Below are 18,651 nucleotides of genomic sequence, written 5' to 3'. Positions count from 1 at the left end.
TAGCGTGTTAAACCTTTCTGAATGCGCACCAGGAATTTCCAGTCACTCACATCCCTCCAGATGTGACTGGGATGAGTTGGGAAAGCTGACCTGGTGACTGACAGGGGCGAAAGAGGGAAGGAGGAGGCCTGGAGGAAGAAGCGGGGGAGAGGGGCTGCTGAGAGGGGAGCTGTGCTTCCAGCCAGGGGAAAGGGCCTCAGGGCCAGACATTGTCAACACCATGGCACCCTGTGATGACATCGAGGCCGCTTCAAACTGGAAACCTCACTCTGGTCCAGGCTCAGGCTGGAATTAGTTGAGTGATTTTGGGCACAAGCCCTTTCCTCTTCTGAGCCTCAGTTTCTACATCTGGAAAGTGAAAAGAGGGTGGATTTTGGAGAAAACAAAAACAAAACCCAGTGTCCCTTCTCCTGGTCCCTTTCCCTGGAGCACCCTCTGTGTGTGTGTGTGTGTGTGTGCGTGCACGCGTGCAAAGATTGAGCTCCATCTCGAGGGTAGCGGGGGGGGGGACGACTAAGAAGGTTCAGGAAAAGAAGACGTCTTCTGGATGTGGTATCGGAAAGTGGAAAGTGCTTTCTCCAAGCCCAATTCTTGCCTTGCCTACAGTTGGAATGAGCCACTTTAGACCTGCGAAGTGGCACACACTTAGCACATCTGCATGCCAGTTAAGCAATTCTCAGAAGTTGAAACACTACAGAAAAATGGTCTGAACACAGGGGCCAAGCCCATGTGCCCTGCCCTGCTTGCTCCATGGCAGAAGGAGCCAGTGATCTCTGATGGGTTGGTTGGTTGGTTGGTTTTTAATAAAATTACGTTCGGAGTATAACACACAAATGTAAAAGTGCTGGAAGCATGTGTCAACAGCTCAGTGGATTTTCACAACATAAAATAGAGCCTCACTATTGCCCCGGAAGCCTCCCTCCAACTCCCAGTCCACTCTCCTCCCCTATGGAAACCACTCCTTGCTTTCCCACCAAAGATTGATTTTGGCTGCTGCCTTAAAAAAAAAAAAAAAAAACACTTTTTTTTTCTTTTGACCATGGAATGGTTGTGAAGATACATAAAACTCAAGGGAACAGGAGAGTAAAGCCCCATGTACCCATCAGCAGCCTTGTCAGTTACTCACTCAATGACACTCTTACTGCGTCACTGCTCCTACTCATTTAACTTATTTTAATAAAGATCTCAGATGCCTGTTGTTTTGCATGTCATTATTTTAACATAGACCTCTGGTCTAAAATATAAGGAAGAACTCTTTAAAAACATACTAGAATATCATCACTACACCTAAAATTTACAAATATTTTCTCTACACATCAACTGTCCAGCTATGTTTCATCCCTCTTGGGTCACAAATGTTCTTGTTGTGCTTTGGTTTATTTTTTACAGTTTGCTTTTTAAAATGAAGATCCATCCATGAAGATCATGGCAGGTGGGACATTTTTACTTTATAAAATACATTTATCGAAGTAAACATATATACAGAAAAGTACTCACACCATAAGCGCACAAGTGATGAATTGTCACAGAATGAACACACCTGCAGAAAGGCCCTCAGAAGCCCCCTGGGACCCTCTTTTCTTCACTGCCTCCCACAGAACTAGCATGACCCTGACTTCCCACACCAGAGGTGAGTTTTAGACGCTGGCAGAAGGCTTATTATTATTTTTTTTTTTGTTAGGTTTTATTTTTCAGCTGTGGTGTGTGCCTGGGAGATCATTCTGGATTCCTGACAGCCATTCCCTTGCTGAATGGCAGTCTCCTGGTGAAGGGATCCTGCCTTGTCTCTGTGCTCCCCACAGTGTGGCAACAGACCTTCATTCTTTGTTGGTATGTTCTAGGGTCGATGGACCCTGGGCTAAGTCAGAGAAGGGAGCCTCTGGCAGTGGTGATGGCTTCTATGGCCCCAAGACACAGGACCCCAAAAGGAAGCCTCACAATGAGGGGACAAAGCCTCCTGCTACTGCCCGCAGAGTTGCCAGAGGCCCAGAAGCCTCTCAGATCCTGAACACCATACTGAGCAACTATGACCACAGACTGCGCCCTGGCATCAGTGGTGAGTAGCAGAATATAGGTCTCCCTTCCTGGAGGTCGGGGTGGGTGGGCCAAAGGCACCGGTGTGGAGAATGGCCCTGAGGTGCAGGTGAGGCTACCATGCACGGGGGCAAGAACAGGCTGCCAACCTTCCAGGTAACAGATATTAACAATTGCCTTTGACAAAATGCCATTGACCTTGCCAAGACTCTTCTCTCATCCTCAGTTTTCCAACTACAAAATGCAATGATGGACTAGGTGGTTGACCTTGGAGCTCCATCTAACTCTTAGCAGTCCATGAATGGGATCTTGCCATGACTCTCCTTTCCTCCCCCTCTGCCCACTCCCTCCCGTGCCCCACACCCCTGTTTGATACTTACTCTGTCACTTCTGTTCCCTTACAGAAAAGCCAACTGTGGTTACTGTCCAGTTCTCAGTGAACAGCCTTGGTCCTCTCTCTATCCTGAACATGGTGAGTACTGAGCTTTGATTACAGCATCTCCTAATCTAACTGCTGACTTTCCACATACTTGTGTTTTCTGTTCTGTGTGCCTGTAACCACTCTAAAATTTTTTGGAGAGATTTTAACCAGCACTGTTTTGAGAATGAGACTGGAAAGGTAAGTCACTTGCTACCTGAAGAGGACCTCCAGACATAAAAAGAATAAAACAATTTGCAACACCACACTGAAATGGCTCTTTTCTTCTGATAATGATGTTCATATACTCAAGTCTGTACTCATCAATTCTTGCTCTGAAACTGTTGCTCTAATTTTTTCCTGGTTTCTCCTCTCCTTTCCACCACTATGGTCCTGGTGTCAGTACTGTGTGGTTAGTCTACATCATGTTCCACCTGGAGTATGCAAAAGTCTCTCCTCACCCTGTAAAACAAAAACCGAACTCACTGCCACTGAGTTGGGCCCGACTCATAGCGACTCCTCCTTGGGTTTCCGAGGTGGTATCACTGCAGAAGTAGATTGCCCAACTTTCCTTCCAGGGACTTGCTGGTGGATTTGAACCCACTGAACTCCCAAGTGATATACTTCCTGCAGTGCTGATCCTATTTACAGCAGGCAGTTCAAGCCCACTCTTTATTAGTCAGGGCCTTCCATTGCTGGGGACAGCCAGACATTCTGGTTTTATCCCTTTCCACCCCTCTAGAGACCATGTGCTTTAGTCACACTACAGTATGGATGCTCCCAGACCACTTGATACCCTCAAGCTATTCCCTGCTTAAGATGCCATAGCTCTTCTTTTCTACTTGTCAAATCCTTGTCTTTCAGGTTCAAGCCCAAGTGACACCTGTCTCATGGTGTGTTCCCTGACCTCCACTATTAATTGTTCCTCTTTATTTATGCTACATACCTCTCTTCAGTGTTCAGACCTTTCTGGTTTCTACCACAGCTGTTTGCCTCATCTGCCCTCCCTCACTTTACTGTAATTACCTGTTATATGTCTGCCTCGCTCTCTCAACTCTTGAAGTCAAGGACTCAGTACACGTTAGCTTAGCAAATGAATTACAAAAGATGCTCTGCTGAGGCCACTTGCATCTGTGGAGACTGACAAGGAGGAAGGCGGTAGTAATCAACTCCATCGTGGGCATGGCCTACCCATGTTAGACCCAGTTTTATCACATCCAGTGGCACCCAGAAAGCACTATGCATTTGAATGAGTTCAGAGCCTAGGCGCTGAGGTGGCCCTGGCCAATAGACACCCAAAGGTAAGTAACTTCATGGTATGTCAAGGTGTTTGCATAGGCTGCATGGAAGAGTGAGAGCCTTCCATGGTGGGCATGATCACCAGGAAGTGACGGTCACTGGTGCATCTTGAGACATAGTCATGATATTCTCCTTTTCAAGCAAGTAGAGGCCTGTAGATACTTCTTCATTGCTTTCAGTGGGCTTGCTTCTAGTAGACTTGTGATCTCCTTTTGCCTGGCAATTTACTGCTTCTAAGTGGGTATAAACGTAGTAATCAGTTGTGTTCAAATTGTATGTAAACTAGGTTCTGAGCCAGAGGTTGGTGGGCTTGTGGCCACTGTTTAATCTTAAGAGGAAATGGAACTTCCAGGTGATTGGTGTGGGGCTGAAGCAGGTATCTCATGGGCAGGAGACCCCGCTGCCACTCTTCCACCGGAGTCCTTGAAGCGAAATGTCATGCTCGGTGTGCAGTAACCTGATGGCTTCTGAACTCTGTGCACCGATGCCTCTGCTCCTTTGGGTGAATCTTAAGGCACTGACAATGTATGTTGGAGGTAGCCAGTCTCAATTGCAGCAAGCTGACTTGCTCTTTCCTCCCCAAACTGTATACCTCTCCCCATGCAGTGGTGGCTGGATGTCCCTTAGGTTGGGTGTGGAGAACACACATTGATGAGCAGATGGAGCACGTGGCCCTAAGCTGCGTTTCTCCGTGTTCTGGATGAGATAGAGCATCTTCTAAAAGTGAAGAGTATGGGAACGTTGTGACTTCAGTCTCCTAATTGTGAGGAACCAATTGCCCATCCACTCATTTTCTAAGAGCCCTCATGGCAACAGAGCACCAGTCCTACTCAAAGTAGCCGAATGCCCTCTGTCTGCTTGCACAGCACCCCGAAGTGCTGGCAGCTGCACTGCCCTCCCCTGAGGCACCAAGAAGTGCTGGCACATGACAAGCCTCAAAGATGCAGTCTAATAGCCCAGCTGTCCCCATGCCTGGTGTGGAACACAGCTCGGGTCCAAATAGGAGCCACCAACCAGATTTGTCTTGGCCAGTGAGGTGGTGCTGTAGTCTGGGCCAAGTGTTTTGAACCTTCCAAACACTCGTGTGGTCTGGACTCTGGCTGGGAACTCTGGGCTCCTACACAGCCCCCAATCATTGTCTAAGGCTGATGGAAGTGCCCAATCTCGCACAGCCTACTTTTCCCCGGGGACACTGCAGGGCACAATTGGAGGGGGCACGCGTGCTGTGACATAGTCACAGCACTGGCCAATGCACGGGGCTACCTCCTCAGATTCTGTGTGGTGGGTGGGGCAGTTAGCTGAGCCTCAGTGGGGTTGGGAGTGTCCAGCATTAAGTGGCACAGTTGGTGTGGCTGTTGAGGGGAGTTTCAGCACCCTTCAGCCAACTGGATATTGTCTGGAGTTCAGGTGACTGTTCCTTTGAGAACTTGCCTTCAGCGAGGGCAACCTGAGCCCACAGCTCTTGGACTCTCATCAAATGTTTCTACTAATCTCCTGGCTCAACTTTTGGAACACCCAGGCTGCAAATGGCTGCCCATCGCAGCAGCAACAGCGTTAAAGCTGCTGCTTGCTGCAATCATTAGGGCAGGCTGCTCTCGTTAGGCCAATTCCTGACCACTGGGTTTCTGGAGTTTCAGCTAAGCTAGAAGAGCTGCACATCCGAAGCCCCTTGTCAAGTAGGACACAAAGTGAACCCCTAGTTATCTGCTGATGTGTAATTAACTCATGATTGGTAGCTTGTTAAATAGAAACGAAGTGCTCATTGGGAGCCTTTTATAGCAGAGCCCGTGCGCAGCTTGGGCGTTGGGGGTGCAACTTCCCCGTTGGCTGCCAAGTGGGCCACTGGCCCGCCAACTTGGAACTGCCAGCCACATCGGGTTGTGGAACCTCTTTGCAGGTCACTTGTGAAGGCAGGTAACTGGCAGATGTTTGGAGTGGGGATTCTCAGACACATGACAGCCAGCCTCTGCCAGCCTTTTCCTGTCTGCTTTTCCCTCATCTGGCTCCAGGGCACACCCTCAATCTCCTCCTTTCTGGCTCAGGTAAAACAAAACAAAAAAAACAAAAACAAAAAAAACACCCCACTGCCATTGAGTCAATTCTGACTCATAGCGATCCCCTCTGGGTTTCCAAGGAGGCAGTCTTTATGAAGCAGACTGCCTCATCTTTTGTCCATGGAGTGGCTGGTGGGTTTGAACCACTGACCTTTTGGTTAGCAACCAAATGCCTTAACCACTACACCACCAGAGCCCCTTTGGGCAGTTGCTCTCGCTACTTTGGGGCCTGGGGTAATGTCGGCTTACCAGTAAGCAAGGTAAGCATGGGCTTCCTTGTGCTTACTGACTCATCTATAGTGAACAGTTACATGGATGTGAAATAAAATGGATGTATAATTGTTTGCTACAAATTAGTCTGTAAGTACAAGGAAGCCCGGGGAGCAGAGGCGAGCAGGGATTGGTGGTGGGTTTCTGGTTGGCCTGCATCTCTGGCGTATGTTGTTTGGTGCAGGATGATGCAGGGGGAAAACCAAGGGATTCTGCCTAGGAAAGTTGGACGTTGGTACCCACAGGAACTTCACAGGTGCAAGTGAAGCAAGCTCTGCAGACGGAGCACAGGGAAGGCTGTCCCAGGGTCAGGCCATAGAACTGCTATTACCTACTCATGTCACTTTGCACAGGCCCCTTCCTCTCGGAGCCTCAATTGTTCTATCTCTAAAATAAAGGAGATGGGGCTTCCTGGCCTACTTCTGCTCCTTGCTGTCCAAGCGGCTCGTAGCTGTCCTGCACTCTGGTTGTTCTGCTTGCAATAGCAGTGGTGCAAACTTCTCACTTCTCGTGCTTCTTCCTGCTAAGCATCCCTCTGAATGTTTAACAGACAGTTTACGGGATAAGAACTATCCAAGACTGAATCATCATGATCTCTCTGTGCATATGCACACACACATTTAGAGGTAGGGGCTCTTGCTTGAAAGGGAGGACAAAACAAAGGAAAAAGATGCTCCTCGTTTAAAAAACATGAGACTAAATAGACACTGGTCTTGCGACTCACAGCACTTCTTTTTTAAATACAATTCTGGAGAATGAAGGATTGAGGCTAACTAACATCAGTGCTCCCCGAATGAAAGCTGAAAGGGGAAATGTCACTGTAGAGAATCAAAGATGTGTGTTTGTAAGTTTTAAAAATCATGTTGAGCTGGGATCTCTTATTTGCTATGGAAATGGGGGTGTTGAGAGGGTGTTGACCTGGCCCGGGTAGCGCACAGCCCTACTTGGGAGTGATGAGGTGATGAGTCCAGTCCATGCAATTAAGCCACCATCTCCTGTCTGCTTCCAGATGAAATGTATCTTCCCAGACTGCTATCCATTTGGGAATGTTCCTTTTCTTTGGGGAATGCCAGAAAGCGGAAAAGGGCCACAGCCAATCTCATGCTGCTTTCCTCTTCGCAAGCTGAAGCAGAGTCCAATGGATCTGTAGGCTTGACAGACAAATCAGAGGCCGGCAGGGGCTTTGTCCACTGGTGGAGGAAGGGTCTCAGTGCCAGACACGCGGTTTCCTTCACTCACACCCTTTCTCTAGGTATCGCTGAGTAGTTTGGGGGGCATTTATTAGTTGTTTCTAGTCCCCCACTGAGCAGAGGGAAGAGGATGGCAGGTAATGATACCTGTTTCACCCAACGTTACATGAACATTTGTTTAAAATTTTAATTATAAGTGGAAGCAACTCCATAGGAAAAAAAAGTGCAAACAATTACCACCAGAATCTAACATGTCTCCTTCCTTGTACACTTGCTTGGAGTCATTTTTAGGGCACATCCAGTTTCTGTAGTGTTAGTCAGTGTCCACTGACTCTATTTTGTCTTTCTTCCTTGACATGATTCTTGGCTCATGTTTCTGGATGTGGACATAGTCTACAGAATGACTGTGTCATTCTCTTACTCCCTCTGATTCTCTTATTCTCACCTATAAGAAAAAACTGGGTGCTGGCTGGTTGCAGTGACACAAGTTGTGTACCGTTAAGCATGGTGCTTATAAGGACTCTGAGCATGTAGGTCAGAGCTAACAGGACCTTTAGAAATTCCCAAATCTCACCTACCCCATTGTTGTACTGAAGTGTTGATCTTCAAGATACTTGGCAATCATCCTTCCTGGACTTGACTACATTCATCCAGTAGTCTTGACTGTGATGTGACCGTAAGGGCACTCTAGGTGTCAGTCTTATCTGGTTCTGTTTATCACTTTGCAATATGGTGGTAAGATCTGCGCAGATCACAGTCATGTCTTGTGATTCTATCAGGCAACACTTTCTCTCTAACTGGTGGAATTATTCCAAGATATGTGTCGATCATGTAGAATAAACATAGTACAAAGTGGGTAGTTGTGCCATGGGCCAACTTCTAAGAGATGTCTTTGGACACTTGGTAGCTTTAGAATTACATCACGTTTTGGCAAAAAAAGCCACCTATGCGGAGACTGTCAGTTGACTCTGAAGTCCTTGCAGTTCTAGTGGGAAAACAAATGGTTGGGTCGATGAGGCTGAAACTTTTTAGCCGTGACTGTCCACCCTGGAAAAGACTCGGGGGGACGCAATTGAAATCTTCAAGTGCATTTCCTTAACTCCAATTTGCTATTGATTTAATACTTAAGATGCACACCAATTTAAGTAACAGTTTTCCAGGAAAAAAGAACTGGGCCAGTGTTCCTTACATTCCACCACACTGCCTTTAAGACTCCAGGTCAAGGAGTGGCAAACGGTATGTCTCCATGTGGATGTTCTTTGTCTCCACAGCCCCAAATATGCACTTTGCTTTGCTTTGCAACAGGAATACACCATTGACATCATCTTCTGCCAGACCTGGTATGACGAACGCCTCCGCTACAATGACACCTTCGAGACCCTTGTTCTGAATGGCAACGTGCTGAGCCAGTTATGGATCCCAGACACCTTTTTTAGGAATTCTAAGAGGACTCGAGAGCACACGATCACCATGCCGAACCAGATGATTCGCATCCACCGAGATGGCAAGGTGTTGTACACAATTAGGTATGTGAAGCCTCTGGGGTCACACTTCCTGGGGCCCTCCCTCCCCTCTGGGAATCTTAGCGAAGGATCCCATGGTAAGAGGTCTCATCTGGAATGATACTTCTAAGGGCGCTTCTAGCTTTTCTAGATGAGTAGGCCAACCCCTTCATATACAGATACAGACACTGAGGCTTTAACATAGAAAGATACTAAAGGCTACACATCAAGTACTTGGCGGAGTTGGCGCTGGTACCCAGTTAACTTGGCTCCTAGTCCTATGATTTTCCAAGTAGAGTGTACCACTTTGACTGCATTGCTTAGCCAACCCCATCTCACATGGGCACTGGATGTAGACACGTCCATGGTGGTGGAATTGTCCAGGCAGAGCAGCAGCACAGCGGTTGGAAAGGTACTTAAGACCAGGCTGAACACTTGAACGACTGCCCAAGAAGGTAGTGTCTTGGTAGTTGGGGGTGGAGGGCAGTGGTAGGAGAAAGTGGGAGAGTGTTGGTAGGTTCTGAAACCTGGGCTGGGCAAGAAACAAAAACCCATATAAGTTGATCCACACACTTCTGTGATGGTGGAGACCAGAGTAGCCAGATACTTCCATGCTGTCTTTCCTTTCTTTTTGCCTCTTCTTTGAGTTCTTTGTCTCAAATCCCACTGTTGCCACTCATTGGTGGTCGTCCTCAGACCCAAGTTGGATGGACACCTAAGTGCTCAGGGCCAGCCTAATGAGCTCCTCTCTCCCTTCCAGGATGGCCATTGATGCCGAATGCACACTGCATATGCACAGATTTCCAATGGACTCTCACTCTTGTCCTCTGTCTTTCTCTAGCTGTGAGTACCTTAGGTTTCTGGGGTCCCAGAATCATGCTGGGGCCCTCTTTTTCTCATCCTTGCACTTACATTTTTCTGCCTCTGCTTTCCTCCTAAGATGGTGCTGAGGTTGCCATCGGCCTCCCCTTTGACCCCCATCTCATTTCCTGCTCATGATACTATGTTGCTCAACCTGGGCATCGGGTTGTGTTCCTCCTTCTCCCTCCCTCTCCACAGCAAGCCAGGCACCTGCCTCTGAAGTGTATCTCAACTATGGTTACTCTTCTTCATTCCCACTGTCATTACCTTGGTTTAGGCCTTTGTCATCTTCCACTTGGACTTCTGTAACATCTTCACTTTGAACTGAGCATGTCCAAGACTAAACTCATTGTCTCCTCCAAACCTCTGTCTGCAAATCACATATGTTACTTCTGTGTTCCATTTGTCTCACTGAGGGGCATTGTAATCTACCGCTTGTCTAAGCCAAGGACTTTAGAACCTCCTTTTCCCTCACCTCTCACATCTAATCAAGCAACACATCCTGTTGAGGTTCCCTCCTTAATCTCTGTTGAGCCTGTCTATGTCTCTGCATTCTGTCTGTCACAGCTTTGACTCCTGCCTTCATTCATTTTCTTTTTCCTGGATTACTGCACTGGCCTCCCATGACTGGTATCTCTACCACCAGACTGTCCTCACATAATGACCAAAGTGACTTAGATGAAGTGACCTCTAAGATCACTTCTTAGTTTCAAATCCTTCCTTAACTCTTATGGAACAATTCTAAATTCCTTAGAATGACCCTCAAAGCCCTTCATGAACTGGCCTCTGCTACCACTCCTGCACACCTCATCCCCTGTGAACTTTTGGTACTTTCAGAATACACCAGATATTTTTACCTTTCTGTACAAGGAATACCCCCTTGGCCCCTTCAGCCTCATCTATATGGAAAATATTTATTCAAGTTGCAAGACTTAATCGAGATGTCACCTACTCCAAGAAGTCTCTTCCAATCTTTCCTCCTTTGTGTCCCCACTGTCCACGGACAGCAGCTTTTCAAAGCAACTCCAATGGTTCCATGCTCTTAGCTGTCTATTCACTGTTCTACTCACTAGAATGTGAATGCTTGAGGGCAGGGTTCACACCTTGCTCATCTCTGTATTTCCAGCCCTAAGCCTGGTATTAAGGAATGCTCAATAAATATTCTTACTGAATGGACTTCAACAAGGAGATAAGAGAGGCAAAGTCCCACAGCTGGTGAGGCCAGAGTCAGGACTCTAAGGCATTGCACAGGCTGATTCCATGCTGGTGGAGACCTCAGAGGGCCTTCCCAATATCACACAGTCTTCCTATGTTGCTTTCCAGTTTCCTATCCTGTGAGTGAGTTGATCTACAAGTGGGAAGATTTCAAGCTTAAAATCAATAAGGACAACTCCTGGAAGCTCTTCCAGTTTGCATTTAAAGGACTAAGCAACAAGACTGAAACTCTCTCAACCCCAGCTGGTAAGTGTGCCATGGAAGCCAGGGTGCGGGTGAGGCCAAGGAGGGTGGTAGGGATGGCTGGAGGTGGCTCTTCACACAAATGCTACCCAATCATTCCATGGACCTGGCTCCTGTTTTGTAAATGCTAGGCACTTACAACTGTTTGCAGAGGAAACTGAGACTTTGTAGCTATGTCTCAGTCTCATCTGCAAAGAAGTAAGTGCTTTGCCAAGCCCCGGAAAGGGTAGGTAAGTAGATGAAGGTTTGTTGCTGTCAGAATTTGCAACTAGCTTTGTCATTCAGACTCTTCAGTTTCAAGTCTTTGTTATAACACTGACCTACTTGGATGACTTTGTGGCATGGAGCTCCTGTGAATTCTTCATACCCAGAACCAATCCAAGCTGGTTGAGTAGGAAGTAGAGTCGGTTCTAATGGGAAGGGGAAGTCAGAGTTCTAATGTCAGCCAGGTGAAGGCTGGGATAGTCTGAAGGACGTTTCTGGGTCACAGAGCTCCAGTGGCTGCTGCATCACATCAACAGTTATCTTAAAGGAGCAGCCCTGAGGTTCTGATACTTGACAAGCCCAGATTCCTGTCAAAAGCTTCACGGTGGAGTCCACACACACATGGTAACAACTGGTTTTCTGTCCTTATTCCTAACAAGGACTTAAAGGGAGGGTCATAGGTCTTTTAAACTCCAGATCCCAATTAGGTGTGAGCATCTTTGCTTGTGTTCCTAGGTGATCTGAATGAGGAGCCAAGGGACCTCCCCAGGGTTGCTCCCAGAGCAGCACTGGAAACCTTCACACACACTGGCCAAGGTCAGGGCAGTGGAGGCACTGTCTGCTCTCATCGTTTCCAGAGTGTTGATGGAGCCAGTCACTCAACCAGCTATTGCCATGCGAGGTGTCCTGCTCTGCTTCCATGTGGCAAGGCAGGAAGCTGCTTTTGCCTTGCTTATCGAGTTGGCCGCTGGGTGAGGGCAGCTCATACTCACCTGGTTGGAGCTCTGCTTGCACAGTCCTAGGCAGGGGTAGAAGGCTGCTCTACAAATGCTTTCCTTTTTCCCTGGGGACCTGGGGAAACACTTTTGCTACCTTGGACTTAGCATCCTTGCTCTTCTGCCAGCTAAGCATGGGCCTACCTCTTGCCTTTCTGCACCTCAGTTGCTTTAGACAGGTGGGGACCCATCACCAAAAGCAGCAGAGGAGACAAGGCCCAGGGGCTTTCAAGTCACTAGTGGTTCCGTTTAGTAGATGGTTTTGCATTGTTTCAAAATGGTGCCCTAGTGACTACAAAGCCCCAGAGCCGGCATCGTCACCACAGCCATGATAGTAGGTAAGCACTAGCCCTCCTTGGGATTGAGGAGGGTCCTTGAGGAGGACTTCATTTTCTTCTGCTGGAGGCTAAGTGATCTTGAATCATGCTTTCTCCTGTGTTATAGCCATCTTTGGGACTGGTCTCAAACTCTTCCAGTTGAACCCTGGGATGGTTCTTTCCATCAGGACCACAGTCTGGAGCAGACTTACGCTCTCAGCTCCCAAGGGTTCAGAATGTAGTGGTAGCCTGTTACTCTCACCCCATTGGTCTTGAACCAGAGACTCTCTGCTTCAGGAGGCTCTGAGAGTCCAACCCTGCCCCAGTGAATGGATCATCCTTTACTGATGGCTGTTAAGCCTCTGTCGAAATCTTACCAGTGATCAGGAGTTCAGTATCTCAAATTGAACTCTCTGGAAATTCTTCCCATTGGATCAAGTTCTTTCTCTAGAAGTACCCAGTTTCAATTAAGTCCAGTCATGCTTCCATAGGGCCAAGGTTAAAGGATCAGTATTATTGTTCCAGGCCTGGGTCATCTTCTGTTTAAGCTGCACAACTTTCTCTTGTTCTTCAAGGCTTTGGGTATAGTAATCCTTCTAGGCCTAGTCCTCTGGACACAGTCTTTTTGTATCCCTCTGAGAGTGCAGTGCCCAGAATTGGAAACCATGAGCCAGCTGTGGTCCAGCCAAAGCAGGTAAGAGTGGAAAGTGTCTTTAGCAAATTTTTTTGCTTTGGCACCTCAGTCCCAGATGTCTTACTTCCCTTAGTCATGTTCCACCACTCCTTATGAAGGCGAAAATGTGTATTAGCATCTGTCCCCAGCCCTCAGAGATGAATTTCCACCTCTTAGTGACTGGAGGGATTTCTTCTTTGGCCATAATAAATGAAACTAGAGAAAGTCAATAGGATAATAAATCTTCTTGCAACAAGAAAATATAAACTCTGTAAAATTTTTCAGGGGGTGGATGTAGCAAGGGAGCCTTGGTGGCACAGTGGTTAAGTACTCAGCTGCTAACTGAAAGGTCAGTGGTTCAAATCCACCAGCCACTCTGCAGGAGAACTATGTGGCAGTCTGCTTCCATATAGATTTATAGGTCTTGGAAATCCTATGGAGCACTTCTACTCTGTCCTGTAGGGTTGCTGTGAGTTAGAGTCGACTTGATGACAGCGGTTTGGCTTTTGGGGTTTGGTTGTAGCTAAATAGGAAAGTCTTAAGGTGTAGCCAAGACCCTAGAGTGGGGACAAGTATGAGAGTGATCCCTCAGCAGCTCTGGAGGAGGAGTCCTATCTGTAAAGATACTACTCTGGACACAGCTCTCCCACTGAACCCAGGCCACTTCCTTGCCTTTTCCCAGAAGAATTGCTGAAGTCTTGCTCGAGTCCTCGAGTGCCAGTGCTGCCAAGGTGAGTAGCAAAGGCTTTTCATCCAGCTCCAGCTCAGCCAGACCTGCTGGGCAAGTGCCCTACTTTCCAAAACAGGAGCACACACAGACAGGTCAGTGTTCTGGTCTCCTTTACAAAGCTGCCACCGAGCAACAGCAAGAGCCACTGAAAGCTACTGGGCTCCAGGCCATGCTAAGTTCGGATGGGGCAGACAACAAAGCACACGACCCATGTGAGCCCTGCCTTGAAGGGGTTCAAGGCCAAGAAAATCGACAGCATCGCTGAAGTAGAACTTTGGAGCTGTGGTAAACCCACAGAATGCTTCACTAAGGAAACTAGCACTTGAGCTATTACAAATCCGATAGGACATTGAGGGTGAAAGGGGATATTCTGGGCTCAGAGAAAAGCCCAGAGAACCCATGGAGTCCTGAGCATGTAGAGTGCTTGCAGATGCTGGGCAGCATGGAGGGTACACTAGAAGATGCCAGCTGGAGAGGGAGGTTGTCATCAAGTCCTCTAATAGCCTTTGGTATCTAGGGTGAGAGCCAAGCCCAAGGACATGATGCCCAAATGAAGGTGAAGACCTCAGTCCGCCTTGTGGATGTATACTTGATAGACCTGACATCTAGAGGGCCGACTGAAATTTTCACTTTCATCTCATTCTTCTAGTTTTCTGAAACACTCAATTTGGGTCATAATATGGAACTCAGAGTTTGAATACTGGTATAAATATTCAGGCTATCTCAGGGAACTTGAGAGCCAATGAGGTTAGCTTAGGGTAAGGGTGGTGTGTGTGGTATGTGCCTGTGTGTGTCTGTGTGTGAAATGTCAATTGGAGTTTTATCACTTTTAGTGTCAGATCCGTCTAGACTTGATTCAGTCATTCATGTGGAGGCAGGAACCACCAGATACTTCAGGCAGGAGAGTGACTGCTTTCGGCCATCAGTAGAACAGAGCTAAGTCATTTCCCCTGAATGAATGTGTGAAAGAAGGCTGCAGGAACTTTTTGCTACAGGCTACCATCGGAGGTTGTCTGAGTGGATACATTGAAGGGGCAGCAGTACAGATGTCAGGGCTGCAAGTCTGCGGTCTAGACATGCTACCTCAAAAGATGGGAAGGCCTCAGTCAACCACCTGGACGTCAGCTGTGTAGTCCTGACAGCTAGAGGGCTGATTGTTTCACTTTTATCTGACTCTGCTGCCACCTTGGAAAGACAGGCATGGGCTGTGGGAGTGTGAATTAAGAAAGAGGAGAACGAGGTTCGGGCCCCAGCTCCGCTCTGAACTGGCCACTGGTCTTGCAGTGTGTCGCTGGGCTGCTTCTTCTCTGAGCTTCTTCTGATCCTCTGTATGTTGGATTCAAGCAATGTGACTGTCCTAGAGGCGAATAGTGGGATTCATAATGTCCAGGGACTGTGGGGGAGACCCTCATGTCAATGTCATAACAAAGTGCCATTTTTCATGTCTTCCAGGTGATTTCATGGTCATGACACTTTTCTTCAACGTCAGCAGGCAGTTTGGCTATGGTGCCTTTCAAAACTATGTCCCTTCTTCTGTGACCACAATGCTCTCCTGGGTTTCCTTTTGGATCAGGGAGGACTCGGCAGCTGCTAGGACCTCTTTAGGTAAGGGGGTCAGGTAGGCACAAGCGTGAGCACGCACTGAGGTAGCTTTGCTAAAGTAAAAAATTGCTCTCTCTTGGACCCTTTAAATAGTCCGATGCACAGGTCAAGAGCTGAGCCCAGCTGCACCCTTGTGCCCTTGCAGGGATCACCTCTGTGCTTACCATGACCACACTGAACACGTTTTCCCGTAAGAATTTCCCACGTGTCTCCTATGTCACAGCCCTGGACTTCTATCTCGCCATCTGCTTTGTCTTCTGCTTCTGCGCACTGATGGAATTTGCCGTGCTCAACTTTGTGACCTACAACCAGACGAAAACCCGGACTTCTCCGATTCTGCGCCATGTATGAACGGCTGGGGTATGGGCGTGGAATTTGTAGGCATGCCAGTGAGGGCGTGGAGACTTACGCGCATGAGTGGCCAGTTCACTGAGCGGCGGGAAGGCACCCAGGGTTGTGGGGTTGGAGGATGGAGGTTGAATCAATCTCCTGATATGGTGATGTAAACTCTGGGGGCAAGAAGTGGCATGCCAAGGACAGGGCCTCCAAACAGCCCTGAAGTGGGCATCAGGCAGCACCAAGGTGTGCGTTCCCTTGCCTTGCCTTTTTCTCTTAATTTCCTTCTCTATTTCAGTCTCGTCGCCGATCCCGTGCGCGTGCGCGAGGCCGCGCACGTGCCCGCGCGCGCGCGCGCGCAAGGGCTCGTGCCCGGGCTCGTGCGCGTGCCCGGCAGCTTCAGGAAGCTCTTGTCTGCCCCAACGTCAACGTGGAGGGAGGTGATGGAGAGCGGCAGTCCTCCAACCCAGGTCGCTCCCAGCGCTGCAAGCCTATCTGCTCCAAGCGGCGCAGGGGTTGCAAGAAGTACTTCTGCGTGATCCCCGGTTGCAAGGGTGGTATCTGGCAGGAGGGCCACCTCTGCTTCCACATCTACCGCATGGATGACTACTCACGGGTTGTTTTCCCATTGGCCTTCTTCTTCTTCAATGTGCTCTACTGGCTTGTTTGCATTTACTCCTAGGTACCAGCTGGTGCCCTGTGGAGTTGGAGGGGACAAAACAGCAGCAGCAGCAGAACGAGCAACTAGAGAGTAGCTGCCCTTCCTCTTTTCCCAAATACAAGCCTGCAGAGAAGTTGTCTGTGCCCAGCCTGGCCCATTCACTGAATTTCCATGGCAGCCCATTTCAAGTAAAATGACCCACCTCTCTATTCTTCACGGGGCATTCATGATGCTCAGTCTTAAAAACCATAGCTTCTCAGTGACCAGCTCCCTCAAATTGTGCCCATGGATGAGTTGGTTAGCTCTCTTCCAACTGGACTGACACCCTTGCCTTTTCCAGACCCCGCCCCCCCCCACTGCCTCTGTGGTGGCCCAGGTCTGGCTCTGGCATCAACCTCCAAGTGCACAGATTCTATCTGCCTTGGTTCTTTCTCCCTGCCCCCCTTCCCCTCCAGATAGACAGACACTGGCCTTATCCCTTTAGGAAGAGGGGAGCCAGCAGTTGGGCCTCTTTGGTGCAGCATTCCTCCCTCTGCTGCTGTGACTCCTCCCTCTCCCCCACCTCACATCCATCTTTCATCCTCACTACCAATTCAGTGCCCTGCATCCAGTGGGTATCTATCGTGTGTGTGATGATCGTAATGGCCCCTGCTTTGTATGCCAACTTCTTCCTCCTTTTGTCCCCTGTGACTCTTTGTGTAACTTCCCCAGTGACTTTCCCAGCCTTGACCCAGGTGCTAGACCTTGGTGATTTCCCAGGGCCACAGAACCAAGGGAACTCTGCCTGGTAGCGGGTGTTGCCTGCCATTGATTGGTGCCCACCTAAAGCACAGCGGAGGAGTTCTGCCACTTCCTTGGCCCCTGGACCTGTGAGCTGGTCCACATGTATCCCTGGGGCCTCTGACAATCACAATCAATCAATTGAACTCCCTGATATTGAAACGGCACTTTAGCTTTTGCACAGCACTTTTTGACAAAATATTTCTATTGTGAGCTTCACCACAGCCCTGTGATACAGTCAGGGCAGGATTCTTATTCCCAGTCTTGTAGATGAGAACCCAGAGGCACAGATTTCTATGGGATTGTGGATCTCACTGGAAACTACCCAGGAGCCCACTGTCACTTTCCAGACTGTGTGCCGGGGCTAGGCAGCTCCAGTCACCAGAGTTTGATTCTCTCCCCTCTGCTGGCACCCAAGTGGCAGGGCCCGGAGTGGCAGCCTCTCTTCAGCACTGGCCTGCTCAACATCTGGGCCTGACATGCTCAGACTGCCCCCAAGATCAGACCTCTCCTGGCTCTGGTAACCTAGTGAGGTGAATCTGGCACATTCCCCCAGCTTATATATGCTAAATGAAATCTGTGTCTGTATTTTATTGGGGGGTGGGTGGGTAAAGGTGGGGTCCATCTGCTTTTGTCACCATCATCTGAAAGGGGAAAATATTAAATATATTAATAAACTTATCAGCAAAATATATGGAAGGTGTTGCTGGTTTTTGGGCATTCTAACTTGGTCTCAGTTCAGATTTTCAATCTTAAGTCAATAACCCAAATGCTTGTCTGCTTGTTCCCCTCCCCTGTCCACGACTCTAAGATCTACCAAGCGTGCACCTTCTCTCATTAGTTGGGAACAGAGAGGAATAGAGTAACCACGTGTCTGGTGCCCTGTCCAGATTCCCTGACTTGTTCCGATGACTTTGCTTCCCTCCGTGTCCCTTCTGCTGTGTCCATTACTCTGCTCCTCCGTAGTCAGAGTTGGAAGGTTCCAAGAGACTACGAGACTCAGTACAGTCCCGCTCGCCTACTCCATGTCCAGATGCTGGGGCCTTGCTTGCCCACTCCATGTCCAGATTCTGGGGCACAAATAGGAGGAGAGATTTGTTACTGTCAACCACACAACGAGTCCTTAGTAGACTGGAGCAGACTTCAGGAATCTCAACTTGTAGCAAGCTTGGAGACCTTGGTTAAACACCTTTCAAAAGAAAACTCTCTAAAGCTATGTTGGGAAGTGCTGGCCCTAGCTTCCCATGACACTGTCCAGCTCTGGGAGAACTCAGAAACAACCTCAAGACCAAGGAAGGGACAAAACTAAACTCTGAAGAGCCAACATTATCACTATGAAGTCCTTTGACTAACGCTCAAACACGTCGCCTGTCAAGACCCACATGTCTTTACTGTTCATTTTCTCATGCCCCAATCACAGCAAATTACAAGTAATTTGGAAAATGGAAAACATACTCATTTTTTACATTAGAAAGATAGTAAAATT

The 18,651-nt window shown here is 48.4% G+C and overlaps 1 protein-coding gene across 1 annotated transcript in view; it reads left to right on the top strand.

The window, feature by feature from the left end:
- The window catches only part of GABRE (gamma-aminobutyric acid type A receptor subunit epsilon), an 18,397-nt gene extending 1,991 nt beyond the window's left edge, over nt 1-16,406 (top strand). Inside the window, exons 2-9 of the mRNA XM_007955629.1 lie at nt 1,842-2,056; nt 2,439-2,506; nt 8,571-8,791; nt 9,528-9,610; nt 10,952-11,089; nt 15,239-15,391; nt 15,534-15,728; nt 16,054-16,406. Coding sequence (XP_007953820.1) covers nt 1,842-2,056; nt 2,439-2,506; nt 8,571-8,791; nt 9,528-9,610; nt 10,952-11,089; nt 15,239-15,391; nt 15,534-15,728; nt 16,054-16,406 — 1,426 coding nt within the window. The remainder of the gene's footprint in view (nt 1-1,841; nt 2,057-2,438; nt 2,507-8,570; nt 8,792-9,527; nt 9,611-10,951; nt 11,090-15,238; nt 15,392-15,533; nt 15,729-16,053) is intronic.
- The last annotated feature ends 2,245 nt before the right edge of the window (nt 16,407-18,651 follow it).

Source organism: Orycteropus afer, unplaced genomic scaffold (genome assembly GCF_000298275.1).
Source record: "Orycteropus afer afer isolate SDZICR_OR568_19922 unplaced genomic scaffold, OryAfe1.0 scaffold00519, whole genome shotgun sequence".
In the NCBI taxonomy this organism is placed as follows: Eukaryota; Metazoa; Chordata; class Mammalia; order Tubulidentata; family Orycteropodidae; genus Orycteropus; species Orycteropus afer.
This window is presented reverse-complemented; position numbering and strand designations above follow the sequence as displayed.